General features: G+C 38.5%; 1 protein-coding gene and 1 long non-coding RNA gene across 2 annotated transcripts in view; one reads left to right on the top strand and one right to left on the bottom strand.

Moving 5' to 3' along the window:
- Nucleotides 1-10636: 10636 nt before the first annotated feature.
- The window catches only part of LOC109408227 (serine protease inhibitor 42Dd), a 19751-nt gene continuing 13206 nt past the window's right edge, over nucleotides 10637-17181 (bottom strand). The window contains exon 5 of the mRNA XM_029872941.2: nucleotides 10637-10806. Within this exon, the coding sequence (XP_029728801.2) occupies nucleotides 10682-10806 (125 nt within the window). The 3' untranslated portion in view covers nucleotides 10637-10681. The remainder of the gene's footprint in view (nucleotides 10807-17181) is intronic.
- LOC115266569 (uncharacterized) lies at nucleotides 11685-13397 on the top strand. Its single transcript, XR_003897304.2, has 3 exons — nucleotides 11685-12150; nucleotides 12221-12356; nucleotides 12416-13397. It is a non-coding gene; the product is annotated as an uncharacterized LOC115266569 (long non-coding RNA).

Below are 17181 nucleotides of genomic sequence, written 5' to 3'. Positions count from 1 at the left end.
CTAGTTCAAATCAACCAATTTTTCAGTTTGTTATAGCGACAAACTAATTTCTAGTTTAAACTGAACTGTTCCATTGTTCGATAATACAAATATTTTCATTTGCTGAAATTTTTCACAGTTTGTTAAGCTGCTAGTACACAGGGTCAAATATTTGTCCAAAAAGAAACCAATGCTCAAACATCTTGTTTGACTCGATCGAATTTTCATTAGTGTCAAACTGATGTTGTTTCTTGAGTTCTTTCCTTGTCAAATATTTGACCCTGTGTACTACTGGCCTTAGAACAAGCAGAGATTTGGTAGTTTCAACATAAAATAACAGATTGATTTAAACGACTGCACTTTTGCCACTAACAAAGCCGGGAAGTGATTGTGTTGGTGACGGCAGCTCCTGCGGCAGCTCGGAAATCTATTTTTAGACACTCGACAAGCGGATGGAAGCGAGAACGAATAAAAAAGGCAAAAAATCGAAACCGAACAACTTTTTTTGGATGCAGTCTTGAGTACCTGCGCGTTATCCATCACGGCCAAAACTGCACTTGGAAGCAGCGTTGCCAACCTTCCAGATTTATCTGGATTTATCCAGATTTTTGAGGTCTCATTTTGCAAAAATCTGGAAGATCCAGACATTTGTTTTCGGGATTTGTAAGGTTTTTCTCGGAATTTGTAAGGTTTTTCCCGGAATTTGTAGGGTTTTTTTACACGATCCAGACTTTTCCAGACAAAACTTCCTAAATCATCCAGATTTCTCAAAAAATGACCTGGCGACCAGGGTTACCATATTGTTCACACATGAAAAGAGTACATTCAAGAATTCTGATAAAAGAGTACAAAAGAGTACAGTAATCGAATAAATATTGTTATTTTTTTTTTCGATTAAATACTGTTTAACACTCTTGAAGTTTTTGATATTTGAATTCTGTAAACCATACTTGACACCTAAATGTAGGTACCGTCCCCGTTGATTTGAACGACACCTCATGCAAACCTATGCAAACCAACGGGGTTCATTTTTAATTTTTATTTAATTTTTAATAACTTCTGGTAACTCTGTGAGCATCAAAAAAACACAATGCTGGTTACCTTATTTGCTGTTTTGTTTTGATTATGCATTCCGTTTCACCCCGTTCCATGGGCAGAATGACGTTTGAACCATTTTTAATTTGAACGATGTGCAGATTAGCGGGGTTCAAATTATAAAGTGTTCAGATTATCCAGCTTTTTACGCTAACTTTCCATAAATTTTGAATCACCCCTGACTCTGTAATAATAGTATCACCAGAAGCCCTCGCGGGTTCACGATGTATATTTCACATTACTTTATACCAAAGCCGAAATAGGCAACAGGAAAACTTATGTATGTTGGATGTGGACTACCTATTTTTGTATTCTGTTGATGTAGTTACAGGGTGATTTCCCACAAAATTTGAGTAATTTCATAGCTCTCGCAGAGGAATTGATTCAGGGTGAGTAGTCGATCCTTAGGTATAACTCATCCCCAAAACTTTATCATGGATGATCAAAAATTTTATTTTTCAATGTTCGTTTCCACGCTTGACTGGTCGGGAACGGGTAGAGGACCGACTGGGTCTCAGACATAGTGTTATTAAGACATTTGGAAGTGCATACGCACTAAACTCTTGTCATGGAGGAGTTCCTACTAGCTTACAAGTCTCAGATTTATTGGATGAAAATTCAAATATAGTCCATTCCTGTCCGGTTTGTAAGAGACGGCTCTGGGGTGACCCTCCATAACCCAACAAAAGGACGTACACTAGATCAACTTGACCAAGACCAGATTGTCTGTCGATTTACTGAGATCTAGGAATGTGACGGTGATATAAACTGATAGGGAATTCGGGAGCGATGTCGAAGGTGACGGAATATTCCAGCAACGAACTTTCGACACTGTCAACGTTCGACGCCGACGTGTGGGACAAGACGGAACTTCTACGCAGGAGTAGGATCGGACTTGATTTTCGTACCACTCACAGCAGCAGCAAATCAGCCTTGAATCTAATAAATTCTCCGGGTTATACATAAAGCAAGTCATAAGCATGTCTTATATGTTCAGAGATATCTCGGCTGTCAATTAAATGTTGATCCTTTCAATTTAATGCCTAAAATTATATAAACAAGAAGATTACAAATACAAAATGTGGGAGAAACACAATGCAAAATGCTCGACCGCAGAAAATGGTGAAAATATTTGACAGTTGAATCAACAAGCTATATTTTCAGCCTACTCTGATCTTGCTATAAAAATTGTCGGCAAGAAATGTCAAAATCGATTCACCCCTTGCCGTTTTATAGCCAGCGTAAAAAGCTGGATATGCGGTCAAACCAACAAGGGTAGACGATAAATTTTTTAACGAAGGGAAAAACTAAAGTTGTGCTACTTAATACATCACTGGATAGTTATTACAGCAGTTTCTAATCTCACATTTTTTCAGTATTCATGCCAACTATTGACCAACCCAAATACTTGTGTGTTAGTGATTTGTTTTCAAATTCCTTTCGTTAAAAATGGCCGAGAACTACTGTCGATTTTTTTGGTTCTCTAGTAGATGGATTTCATGCAATGGGTTTCGTAAGATCTTTTTTATTTTTTTTTGTGAAATGAACCTAGTGTGATTGTTAAAACACGTGACGCTTACGCCGAGGACCTAGGATCGAATCCCAATCCCGACAAACTCGCAAAATGTGAGTTCTTTTTTCGGAAGGGCAAAAACCTCGTTAACTCAATGGAAAATGTAACTCACTGCTTCGTTCAAGACAGTTTAAAAAATTGAGCCTGCTTTCAAAAGCTAACATATTACAGAAACGAAGTGCTTTCGTTATTTCTTACCCATCCGCCGAGTATTATGTTGGGAGGTATAGCGTTCAGTCTTTGGAGGAATAACTCAAAAACGGATTCCTAAGCTTCCGATTATTGCACGTCAAAGTGAAGCCAGTTTTGCAAAACAAATTAATAAACGACAGTTTTAACAACATTTTTCAGCAAGGAGCAAATCATAATCTGAATGAATTAGTGTGATTTCGATGGATGAAAGAGAAAACAAAGATGGCCTTTCTTCAGCAGATAAGACCTATCGTTAAGTGATTCTAATTTGTAGCACACTGATTTTTTTACTACTTGAAAGGTTATTTTTATTATACATATATACATATATTATCAGAAAAATGTAATTTTGAAAAAAAAAAGAGTACAATTGGGCCCATTTTACCAAAAAGAATAGTACGCCCAATTTTTTGCTGAAAAAGAGTACATGTACTCTAAAAAGAGTACGTCTGGTAACCCTACTGGCGACCCTGCTTGGAAGTTGGAGTGATAGATTTGCTACACTTTCTTCGGTGTGGCGATGTTGGGGTAAGAATTTTGAAGATGTGTGAGTGCTTCCGGGCCATGTTTATGGTCCCCATTTTGTTGAAACAAATGCAGATTTTAACGTTATATGGAATGATGGGAATTGGTTGTTTTGATCGATAAACTCTAAATAAGAACAATGAAATCAAGAGCAAATTTTCAATACGTCCTAAGTAACAAAATAAACAAAAATGAGTTTTTTGCATATTCTAATACCTAATACACTGCTTAATACTGTGTAGCGATACCATAAGTCAAAAATAGTTAAAACTTTAAAAATTAAAAAAAAAATCAAACTGACTTAAGTAACAAATTGAGCTCTTTTCACATGTGCCGCTTTGTCGGTACAACGACTTATGTAACGCACATAACTCAGAACTGACGTAACTGCGCTGTCAAAACGACTCAAGTAACAAATTCATGTAAACAGAAATCAAAAGTGTTTACGACAAACACTTTTCTCTTTGTTCTCCGAGCAGTCTCAAGCATCATTGCATGCATCGTCGAAATTGCGGTCGAGACACATTCCTAACACCATAGAGCTTGCTGACGTTTATTCACCTCTCTCTTTCAAGCATGCAAGCGGAATAAGATTTGTTTTCATCGGGAAACCTTTCCTGATGACAACAAATCCTATTTCGCCTGCATGTTTGAAAGAGAAAGGTGGATAAACGTCAGCAAGCTCTATTCTGGTACTCAGCATATCGGTACTGAAGTCGGTTACCAGCAGTCAAGCCAGCAGTGGTATTTCCTGCTCGAAAAGCGGCTCCATCAACAGTAATAATTAAACTCAAGTCTGCTCACTGTAGAAATGGAAGTTCCTTGGTGCTACTTCTAGAGGAATTCCGCAAGCTGGATTTAAAGAATCCGGAAAGAATTTCCTCGGAGCCATCGTCGACTGCACCACGATAAACTTTGTATTATCTCGCCTCGATTTCAAGTAAGTTTCAAACAGTTATAATTCTCCTATCGCATTATGTAAACATCCTACCCTGTTTGTTTCTACAGATTCCGCTTCTATCGATCCGGCATCAAATGGCAGCGACTCTTCCTCATCGCCGTCTTCAACTAGAAGAGCAGCTCCAGTTGGAACGGCGATTTTGATGCATTGCCTGCGCCATCCGACAGAACCGTGCTGTCGAGAACAGAAAATGTGATGACGCATTCCGAAAGTTCCGAAAGGGTGACGGTGTGAAGCAGTCAAATTGCTGTTCGGCCACAGATAGCACTTTGACCAGCCCAGGTTCAAAGAGAAGTTCAATTTCATCGGTTAAGGCCGCACGGGACGACGTGTAATTTTTCCTATCTTCCCACTCTTTCTAACAATTTGCCTCGCGATTTTGAAGAAGCAAATATCAATTTCCACTGCATTGACGTAGCTGAAACTTTAGTCGATTGTGCACCACAAGTGAGCAAATGAACGATCAAATTTCTAGTCAATAATATGAAGTAGAAGTTGAGATTTGCATCTTACTAGCAACAGAGCAATGGCGGACGATTCTACCACCGTCCCGTCCGGTCTTAAGCAAGTAACTTTCGTTCATATGTATTATTGTTAGTTTTACTAATAAACTTCTTTCCTCAATCAATAGGGCCTGCACAGTTTGACCCCATTCATGTTGTTTCTGGCACTAAGTACCTAACCTGGAAGTCGTTGCATTGCCATAGATATCCATGATTAGGCCGGCGAGGTAGAAAAACTGATTCGCTCGCACAGTACCTACATTTTGACAAAAGCTGCCCTCAGCACCTTCCAGATCATCGAAAGGGTTCCGGATCCGGAGATGATGGAAATCTTTCTGCTTGCGACCCGATCACTACTGGAAATAAGCCGGAGAAGAGCCTGGACATGCTAAAACACTTCTAAAGCATTGTTCCAAACTGGTACGGGGCTACAAAAATGTAATCCTAGCTGGTTACCACCCACCGTCCAAGAACAACGTGAGATAGCTGTTCATTTGTGCAGGTAGAACTATTTCGATTACTAGATTGCTCGGTCACAATACACTTCGGAGGCGATGCGAAAATCTCGCACAGGTTACTCCACTGAAACAAAGGCGAAAAAATCGTCGAGAACACAAGATTATGTTTTTAAATATTAATAAAGAATAGTGTGGGGGTTTTGATGGGACGCTGGCCACTGAAAAATATCCGAAATGCACCAATAGGCCGTCCATGTACCACGTGGACACGGGAAGAGAGAGTTTTAGATAAACCGACGTGAGATGGGGAGTTAAGTGGGGGGTGTTTGGGATTTTGGAATGTCCACGTGGGCAGATTTTTCAACTGCACCAAAACAATACATAGGGACTTTACTGGTTTTATTGTACCTAACATACTCATTTGATTGTTAGCTAATGTTTTTTTTTTGTTTTTTTTTTTTTTTTTATTTGAATATAAGGTATATGTTCGTATTTCGCAAATAATTCCGTTATCTTTCTTTTCCAAGAGTTAGGGAACGTCCATAAATTACGTCACGCAAAAATTGCCTGTTTTCAACCCCCCTCCCCCTATATGTCACAATTTTTGTATGAGACCTCTAAATTTTGTGTACGGGTCGTCACGCTTTGTTGAAAGCCCCTCCCCCCTCAATGCGTGACGTAATTTATGGACGTTCCCTTACTTATATTCAAATTTTTCCATCTCGAGTTTCTTCAGGAGTGATTAGGCTGCTCTAGATGTAGGGCTTCATTTTATAATTTCGCTTAGACCGGCAAAACCTTTAGAATATACATTTAAGATAATTTACTAAACTGATATTCCTAAAATTTTCTAGTCATCTGTGCAATGAAATTGCCTAAGAAATATTGTTGGATATTGTTGATTACCAAAGATTCCTTCTCAAGTTTTCAAGAAGTATCTATCGAAATATTACCCGAAAATATCTGTAGTAGAGATTAAAATCAAAGAATTTTACTAGATTTCCTAAAATATGAGAAATTATTTTAAGAAAATAAATAATATGATCATCATTATTATTATCACATCCCGAACAGAAAAATATGATACAACGTGCCTAACAACATTTTTTGGATAAACCCTACTTGCATGATAATCTAATAGAAATCTTTCATCATCTTTTTGTTACCGTGGGGTGCCCTAATTTCATGCGGGTCCAAATTTCGCCAACTGAAGATTTAGATATCATAATCGGAAAACTAATTGTGCAATTGTCCAAACTTTGCTTTAGCTATAGTACCTTAAATGAAATATGGAAAATTCAACAATTAGTTCTATGATTTTGGTCTCTAAATCTTATCAGTTAGCGAAATTTGGACCCGCACGAAATTAGGGCACCCCACGGTATTTGTATGGAATATTTATGATGAAACTTTTGGGGATTTTTTTAATGACAAGAAACTTTGAGGAGAACGTTTGTAATTTATTATTGGATTATTAAATAAGAGAATGAAGTGTAGAAACCTCGACTCGAATGAACTGCACTAGCGTGCGAAGCTTTTTCTTATTCTCTTGAATAAATAAACATTAGAAAAAAAAGGCTGGAAGAAAAGCTTTCACATATTGACAAGTCTCTTGCAACCTTAGAGATTAAATATATTAAAAATGTTTAATAAAAAAAAATTTAGTAATTTAATTACTACCACAACTTGGTTTGCAATTTCTGCTACCCTTTCCAGCACTTTTTGTTAAACATGCAGTTTACAATTATGTTTTATTTATAGAAGTTTGAACTTTAATTGTTGGATGTATTTTTTAAAACTGGAATTAATGACGAAATCCTTTAATATTAGATTAAATACCAATATTAACCAATATTAAAACCCCTTACCAGAATTCCATTACACATCCACATTATCAGAAGCTTTGATAGGTACTTGATTGAAGTGGGGCAATTCAAAAGATGGCCCACCTTAGCCCGCCATAAAACCCCGGAAGATGGGTCTCTTTTTTCTTGTCAAAAAGCATGTCTTATATTTTATGAATTTTTCGACTTTCAACTTAGATTACTAATGAGTAGATTTCGTCGTCTACTCATTAGTAATCTAAACCTGTTGAAACCGAATCATCCCACATGATTTGAATGAGATATCATCTATTGGAACAATGATAAAATATTTCGATTATTGAGTCAAACAGTTTGATATAGTTTTTAGTATTATTATTTATTATATTACTGATTTTCTTTTCCGATTATAAATAAAAACAAATAATAGATCATTAGTTAAGCCTCAATCAACTTTGAAATGTATTTGAGTTTTTCGACGCAGTCTAGGAGCAGTGGCAACTATATTGCCACCTAGATATGGCAGCTCCTTCGGTGGTACTCGTCGATTTTAAGCTCCAGTTTTACCATGCTGAGGTGGCACGCCAACTTCTTGCAGAACAAAAACTGTTATCTTGAACATCAACATGATCTGAAAAATGTCGTTTCTGTCCTTTTTACACAATCACTTTGTTTCTGACAGCCTTACACCAGGCTTTCCTTCGTAATGGACAAGCTATTGCCACAGACAAACAGACGTAACACCTTGAACGATTTTCATGGAAATCCATCGCCCAGTTCACACTACCATCACCTGGTGGAAAAGTTGCACGAATCATTGTGTTGTGCAATATCGTCAACAGAAGGCGCTAGTGTGAAACGTCAAACGCATAGAAAAACGATGCGCGCGCCTCTGATTGTGAAAGCCATAACTATGATAATTTAAAGTGATCGTTAAAAGCGTGGTCGATGGAAATTTCGCAAGTGTTACGTCTGTTTGTCTGTGCTATTGCTGTACTGATCGAAGAAATTCTTCTAAGTTCTCTTCGAAGAGTTACTCAAACAGTGTCGGGGATTTCTTGATGGTTCTAGTGGTAAATCTGATTCGACACCTTTCACGAAATTCAGGTAGTCTCAGCTTCTCGCAGTTATCCATGGTGAAGACTCGGCAAATGTTCAAAGTGATGTTGCTCATTTTACATCGAGTAGAGATTGATGCCCAACTGCCTACCAATGGAAAAGCGTTTGATGGCCAGTCGTTGATCAGGGATTTGTAAAATTTGTCGTATTTTTTGTGGGAGTTGTCGTCAACGTAGTGATTGTAGATGAACTTGGCCCTGTTAAGTTCATCGTCTTCGGTATACTTCCTTGTCCTGAAAAAAGATCATTAATGTACAGAAGCACGATAAACTAAATTAATGTCAATTACCATTCATCATCCTACATATCTTCGGTCTTTGGCTGACTTCCTTTTCGTTGAGCAGCTTGATCTGGTACATAATGATTGGTCGATGGCCTCTTCTCCAGACCTATCAGTCCTCCGGTGAGTTGGTGGACGGTACTCGAGCCTCCAGTGTACAATACACGCGAAACACTGCTGCTAATCAACAAACCACCCACGCTGGGCATTTGTCCTAAGTAACATCCTGATGTTTCCTGCCGACGTAAACAACAGACGTAAGCAACATGCCAGCTGACAAAGTATCTAAATATTTACCTAGGTAAGAGATTCCCGCAAATGTCAAAATCGAGACTCACCAACACATCTGCGTTAGTTATGAAAAGTTTGTGTTTTTACACTAAAATGTCATTATTTCAGCAAAGTTTGTGAAGTTTTATTAGTTTGGATGTTTCTAAAGGCTGAAAAAATATGTTTAGAACCAATAAAAAATATTTTGTTACCGATTTTCAAATGGCGATATTTCCTGTTTTATTGCATGGAGGTCACTTTTAATCCAGTGAGATGCAACAAAATAATTGCTTCTATGATGGGAGTGCTTAATTTCTTAAGAAAGTTTGCTAAATAGTGATGTGCCCATACAAATCAGCGCAAACTTCATAACTATTTTTTGCTTTTTTCCTTTTCTCACAAATCCATGAATATTAGAGGGAATCTCTTACCTTGGTATTTAGATACTTTGGCCAGCTGACAGTATGACGTAAAATATTTGACGTAAGTGTCACGGCGCCTCGTAACATGCCGTAACGCACCCGTCGAAAGTAACACGACACTTTCCGGAATGACTTAACAAAATGTCCTATTTTAATTTTCTTAACAAAACCGACGTAAAATTGATTTTTTTCGAAAAATGTGATTTTTTAATAACTAATTGCAAAACTTTTTTCCAAGGATCAAAAACATTACTAAAAATGGATGTTTGCACGTATGAGATGTTCATATTACGCTTTGGTTGTTAAATAGGAATTAAAATAGATGCTCAAAACTTGCGGAGTGATTTTCTCTGAAAGAGCCATTTGTTACTTACGACGTATTCAAAATTTGCTCTTGAAATATAACTTCGGAATAAGTAAATGCTCAGTTTGAAAATCAATCATGCGTTTTATTGTTTTAAACAAGCCACATTTTGCTGCGTGTATAATATATTGTCTATCCGGTTGGAATCAAGACCGACATTCTATCAAAAATTGCAATTTTCTTGGTCCACAAGTGTCGCAACTGTTTCGCATCTAGTGCGCTGTGTTGCTGACAACAACGGGAAGGATGCGCACTACATTTGACATGATTAAAAAACGTCGCGAGTTGGGTCGCGTCGCGACTTGATTGTGCGAAGTCCGGTTTGGTGGCGGCCCGACAATACTAAACGACAAACCAAGGCTGGATAAATTTGAAATAAGCGTTTTCTTCTTATAGCCTTGCCAACTTGTCCGTTTTATGAGTAAAACAGTCCTTTGCTGTTCCGGCAAACGTCGTGGTCGTACTGCCTGCCTATAGGAATAGTATACTATGTTTTATGACTTCCAGTTCCACCGAAAAGTGTCCCTCATAACGGAATTTCAGATTTTCTCGTTTTTCTAGCCTTCCCGAACAATGATCCAATTATTGTTTCGCACGAACACGTCGGAGCCCTGCACGATTGCAACAGTGAAAGCATTAAGTATATCCGTTGACCCGTTCTCGAGCCTATTCGTGACATACAAACAACATTCCATTTTTATTTATATAGATAGATAGTTCCAGAGTATTCGCCGATCAAAAATTAAAAGTCTGTGCTGGGGCTTTAAGGGTTAAGTTACTTTTCGGTGTCGAATTTTATCATGTGATCGAATGGTTTTAATTGTATAGCGCTGTTTGCAGATCAGAAGGAATTTCACAGCCTATCTTGATGCATGGGAAATTCCTTGCCTGAATTGCTCAAGAAACCGGTTTTTCTTCGATCGCAGTACGCAGTAGCAAAGAAATGACAGTTCAAATGGCAGTCACCGAAGAAAGTTTCTGCCAGGAATCACTCAAGAAGTTTCTTGAGCGATTCCTTTCGAACTCGAAACTGCGCTTATGTCATCAAATTAAATATAGTAAACTGCTGCAATTCACATCCATACATATTTATTTATTGACAGTTTCATTGAATACCTTAGGGCTTATGAATGTGGCCGTTGAAAACTATAAGATGAGTAGTACAACTTTTCATTAATGCGAAATAAAATGGACGGTTGACATTGAATATCTCGGGAAGACAACAGAGCATCATTGTCATGCCTGGAATATAAATACACTTAATTATTATGAAATTTATTTATTTATTCGAAGGAAAAGTACTTGAGTCAGTATATAAAAACGGGTGAAATATACATATGAAAAGGCTGAATGTTTTTAATAAGGCTGATAATTTCTAGACTATTAAAAAAAAATTGACGTTTATAAACACATGACGAATAAATACTGAAAATCGGAATTCTCTATGGGTATTGACAGTTCTACCCGAAAATGAATCTAACTAAGTAAATCCAAAGTTTCGTATATTTTTTTGGTACCCCGGAACTGTTTTTGAAATGCAATAGAAGTTTGTATAGGATTATCTTTTCTTTGGGACGAGCTACTATTTTATCGATTGAACTCTTTCAAACTAAACTGTCTCCTGCTTGATTGGAACTATGGAGATGACAGAAAATGGCCTGTTCAAATTTTGACGTGTCTTGTATTTGTTTTATCCTAGTTCGTTAATTTAAACTGAACAATCTAGTAAAGTGGGAGGACAAAGACTTCTGTTCTTACAGACTTTGAATAAAATACGTCTTGTTCGGTTGGTTGTCACAAAACTTCTGATCGTAGTATATTTCTCCTACTCGGTACAATTCTGAATATCTCCTAAATTCCCCTTTCTCTCTTTCTACTATCTCGCTTCTCTGAGCGAGTTCTCAAGCGTTCGCATAGGGTTACCACAACTCCTCCATCCTTTAGTAAAAAACTAATTCATTAAATTTCAAAATATTTACAACACAAATTCATTTATCTAAAACTTTATTACTCGAATGCACAATATTTATGCTTAACTATATACAACAGAACTATACATTTATACAATTAGAAAATTCACTAATTAGTTCGATTCTACGAATAGTACCCGCATAGAGAAATACAATTTGCCATAACTTCCAAACAGTAAACTTCCTCTTACTGTTGATGTTAGTTCATCACTAGTAGTTAATTTGATGTTGGAGAATAAGAAGCCGAATGCTTCCAACAATGAAATAAAATATCAGCAATCCATATCAGATATTAACAATATATCATAGTGTTCATACACTGTTAAACGATGATGCTGATTTTAAACTTGTCACATATGGTTGAAATAGTGTTAAATTACTTGTTTTCTCATAAGGGCAACACACTCACATCTATGCATTTCAACATATATAACTTATGTTCAACAGCATGGTAGATGGTTCTATGCATTGGTGGTAGTCAGCACTTGCGTATTTGCAAACTTTCATCTAGGCGGCGGCGTGATCGCGATTGTTTTGTTCCACCTTTAGCAAAAATAAAAGGATTCAACAAAAGGATTAACAAAGATTTCTGAATCTCAATGAGTGATTCGGAAAGGTAAGTTTCAATCAAATAAAAGTTGGTTTTCCATATCGTAAGTAACAGTCTGATTTTTCATCAATTCTAGCCACAAGAAACCACTTCTACCCGGCTACCGTCGTTTTCCGGCACGCCCCAGTAAGAAAAGGTTCCAGTGAAACATACACCTCAACGTAAATAAAGTTGCTCAACTCGGCTAACAAAGGAAAAATGGAATAACAACGGTAAGTTTTTTTCTTTACAAAAATATGTTGCATCATTTTCATTAAAACTTGTCTTGCAGGTTTTGCGTCAGCCTGGAGAAGATCCACGGCAATCTGGCCCAGGTGGCCTCAAACGACTTCAAAAAAACGACCGTTTCTCCAGAATCGGCCACGCAGGGAACATCATTACCCAACAGAACTGGGCCGCCCGATTTTCCCATCATCACTATGGCCACGACGACGGTTCTGAGCAGCAACTTCGCCAAGCACGGCCACCAGCAGCAGCAACACCAAATCATGACCACTGGGGCCCGACGGGTGGATGCAAGTGAACTCCGGCCGCTCCTTGTCGCGTACGAAAACTGCTAAAGCAGGAGCAGATCCGTTCCGGAACCACTCATCGAAAATTCGCCATCAAGTATTCCCGGTCATTGTGAACGCCTGGAAGCAGTGGTCCCTCCAAAAGAATGCCGATTTGCTGGGCAGTTCCAGCGAAAGCCATGCCGAGGAAAAACAAACTTCTTGCTGTGTGTCAAACATTTTTAAATTATACTATTTTTACAAACCGTATAAGTAGTTCATGCTTTTTTGTAATTTTTGTAGTTTAAGTTGTAATGCATGATTTGATTATAATCATGCATTATAGCTTGATCTACTTGGTTGTTTCAATATGAAAATACAAAAATAATACAATATAATACAGCGTTGTCTTAAACATACAGCACAATAAACGAACATTTTCATTTAATGTAGCAGATTTGTGCTACGAATATGGTTCAACAATTTTACAACAATATGGTTTGCAATAATCGTTGCAAAAAATGAACAACATGACAACAACTTGGCTTATTGTTTTGCGAAAATTTTGTTCGACAAAAAAGCCGATTTTTTATTGTAACCTAACTTAACCGCCTATTCGTCATATTGTGAAAAGGCCCATTACAATTTGGCAAGTGGTATACTACAATATGCCAACACTACCATTTGAAGTGATAGAGGGTATCATGTCATATTGTTCATAAATAGTCGCAAGTGGTTCTGGACAGCATGTGAAATAATATGCTTTTTGTTCACAACTATGCGGGTAGACAAAATCACTTTTCCTTCTTTTCTTATTTCTTCTTTTAGAACGCCTAATCGGAACCACTGGGAGTGGATCTTGTTCTTCTTCATGCTGTAAATCTTCTTGAGTTTCTAAGCTTGAGAAAATGAAAGAATCGGCTGGGTAGCCATAAAATTCGAAATCTTGAGTAGATTGCTCGTCGGATTCGGGATCTTCTTCTTCCCGTCTCCTCTTACTTCTTCTTTGTAATTCACTACTATTTCTTCTTAAAGTCGGTGACAAAACATTCGATGACGACGACAAAAATGGTGCTTCTATAGATGACGAAACTGGTGCTGCTTCTGGATTTCTTTCTGGTGACAAAATGGGTGCTGGATCAGGCATAAGGATTGCCTCACTCTCATGTGGGAAAATTAGGGTTCCCTTACGACGAGAGTTAAAAGATAGTTTAAGCTGACGCTTATGCGCCAACACTATCCTTCCCCCAAGAGAAATCTGGAAAGTAGCATCAGAAACCTGTCTTAAAAATGTGGCTGGCAACCATCGTCCGATGTCTGTCGGGTTAATGTTTTTGTAAAAAATCTGATCTCCATTTTTGAGTTTGGTGAATGCGTCAGGTTTGTTATCACCTTTAGCAATAGCGGAATCAGAAACGTCATGCGAGTTAGTCAAGTGTGTTTTAAAACTATGTTTAGGATTGATTAAGTCCATTAAAGTTTTTGGCTTATAGGAGAGTAATCTTTCGGAAGGAAATTGGCCTTTGTTGTCCAAGCAAATGTTGCGATAGTTGGATAAAAAGTATGCAATTTGTTCATCAACATCTAAACCTCTAATCTCCGGGTCAAGCAGGAACTTTTTCAAAACGTCTTTTACCAATCGTACTGTTCTTTCTGCTTGTCCATTGCTTTCGGGATGGTATGGCGGACTTTTCATGACCAAAATCCCCTGATTTCTCAAAAAGGTTACAAAATGGTCGGAGTTGAATGGTGGTCCTCCATCCGTAACTACCACGTCCGGTAATCCGTACCTAGCAAAAATCCCCAAAAGAACCTTCAAAACCTTTTTGCAGTCCGTTCCGTGTCGCATGTACTCTAATTCGATCCACTTGGTAAAGCTGTCAACGACAACAAGAAAAACCTTTCGATCAAAGTGAAAAAAGTCAGCATGAATCCTGCTGAAGGGTTTTGTCGTCGGGATCCACTTGGAGTATGGAGGCTTTTTGTTGATCGCTGTCATCTGTAGTATGGCGGACTTTTCATGACCAAAATCCCCTGATTTCTCAAAAAGGTTACAAAATGGTCGGAGTTGAATGGTGGTCCTCCATCCGTAACTACCACGTCCGGTAATCCGTACCTAGCAAAAATCCCCAAAAGAACCTTCAAAACCTTTTTGCAGTCCGTTCCGTGTCGCATGTACTCTAATTCGATCCACTTGGTAAAGCTGTCAACGACAACAAGAAAAACCTTTCGATCAAAGTGAAAAAAGTCAGCATGAATCCTGCTGAAGGGTTTTGTCGTCGGGATCCACTTGGAGTATGGAGGCTTTTTGTTGATCGCTGTCATCTGGTGGCATATTCCACAGGTCTTCACGTAGTCCTCCACGTCCTTGTTAAGTCCGAACCAGTAGACTGTCCTCCGCGCTAGTTGTTTTATTTTGCTGATTCCTGAGTGGTTCATGTGAAGCATTTTCAGTACCTTTCTCTTCATGCTCTCAGGGATTACCACGCGATCCTGGAACAAAACGCATCCTTCGACCTCTTCAAGCTCCTGGTAGTGAGAGTACACGTCCACAAAACGCCTTTCTAACCGCTGAGGCCATCCCTGCTTCAGGTATGTCAAAATTGTTTGCAGGAACTCGTCGTTCAAGGTCTCCTTGGCCACTTCCTTGTAGTCAATAGGAAACTCGTCGGAAAAATTCAAATTTTTAACGTATTCCCGAGCCAAAACCTTGGGAACCTCATCGGATAAAGGAAAACGACTACAAAAATCGGCATTACCCATCCGAGATGAAGGCCGATATACAATATCGTAATTGTAGATGGAGAGTTCCATAACGTACCTTTGCAAACGCGTCACTGAAATAGAATTCTTACCCTCCTTGCCAAAAATACCGATGAGAGGCTTGTGGTCGGTATAAATGGTAAAATGCATCCCGTAAAGAAATTTATGAAATTTCTTCACGGTGCTCACAACTGCTAAAGCCTCTAAATGCAAAATAGGGTAATTCTTCTGGGCGCTGTTCAAAGAAAATGAGGTGAAGCTTATTGGTTTTTCCTCGTCTTCAACCAAATGTGCAATTACACCGCCTAAACCATAGCTACAGGCATCCGTTACTACGACAACTGGCTTATACGGGTCAAAATACTCCAAAAGGTTTGGGTTTAAAAGAAATCCTTTACAATCATTAAATGCTGTTTCACAGTTGTCAGTCCAACAATACGTCACGTTTTTCTTCAAAAGATTGTAAAGGCAGCTGATGCGAGTGGACAAATTAGGAATGAACTTAGAATAGTAAGTTACAAGTCCTAGAAATGCCTTTAGTTCCGAAACGTTCCGTGGAGCTTTCGCTTCGCGGATAGTTTTCACTTTATCAGGGCAGGGCAGCAAACCCTTGTCCGTTAAAACATGCCCCAAATAAGGCAACTGCGATACAAAAAATTTGCATTTCTTCAAATTTACCTTTATGTTGGCTTTGGCTAGTCTTTCCAAAACCAAAAAAAGTTTCTTTCTGCAGTCTTCAAAATCCTTTCCCGCAATCAGCACATCATCTAAATAAACCGTAACGTTCTCCAAACCACAAAGTACTTGGTCCATTACCTTTTGGAAAATCGCTGCACTAGACGAAGCCCCTTGAGGGAGTCTGTTGTAGGTGTAGAGGCCCTTGATGGTATTGATTACCATGAACCTCTTTGAACGATTGGTCAAAAGCAGCTGGGTATAAGCACCCTCCAAGTCTAAAGAGCAAAAAATTGTCGAGCCCGAAAGTGTAGCAAACAGATCCTGAGCAACAGGCAAAGGATACGTATTTGGAAGCAAAACTTTATTGATAGAAACCTTGCAGTCTATCACTAAACGAATACTTTTATCCTTTTTAATAATGGCAATTACCGGCGAAGCCCATTCGCTGGCTTCAACTGGCGTGATAACTCCTTGTTTTTCCAAATCTTCCAAATAATCAACAACTTGTTTTCTTAAACGCAATGGAACTTCATAGGCCTTTTTGAAAATGGGTGTGTCCTCCTTCAAGATTAAATCTCCCTTATAGCCAACTATTGGACTGGTAAAATCTTTGGTAAAAATCGTCGGAAACTTACTCTTTACTTCATCAATAACTGTTTGCTCGTCAGCCACGTCAATGTTCCCGACTGTCAAAGGAGGGTTGGTAAAAGTGTTTCGCCATCCGGAATAGAATTCGTCCAACCATGTTCGGCCTACCAGCGGGATGAAATCGTTATTGCAGCGTAAAACAACCATGGTCAGTTGTTTCGGGTTTCCAGCGAGCTGTACATCAACGCAAATTTTTCCAACAACCTTCAGTTTGTTACCGTCAATTACAACAAGTTTCTTGTTGCAACGCTGCAGTTCACAGCTCGCAAAATTTCTCAAATACAGCTCCTCTGAAATTACGCTCTCCGCTGACCCACAATCGATCTCCATGGTTAAACGCTTTCTGTTGATTAAAACCTCCACATAGCAGGGATCACTGATTTTGTTGACTGACGAGATCATGAGGCAAGGCATGCCATCAGAATAGTCTGAATCATTGTCTAAATCTTTCTTCAGT

Source organism: Aedes albopictus, chromosome 2 (genome assembly GCF_035046485.1).
Source record: "Aedes albopictus strain Foshan chromosome 2, AalbF5, whole genome shotgun sequence".
In the NCBI taxonomy this organism is placed as follows: Eukaryota; Metazoa; Arthropoda; class Insecta; order Diptera; family Culicidae; genus Aedes; species Aedes albopictus.
Note: the sequence above shows the minus strand (reverse complement) of the source record. Positions and strands in the feature narration are given on the sequence as shown.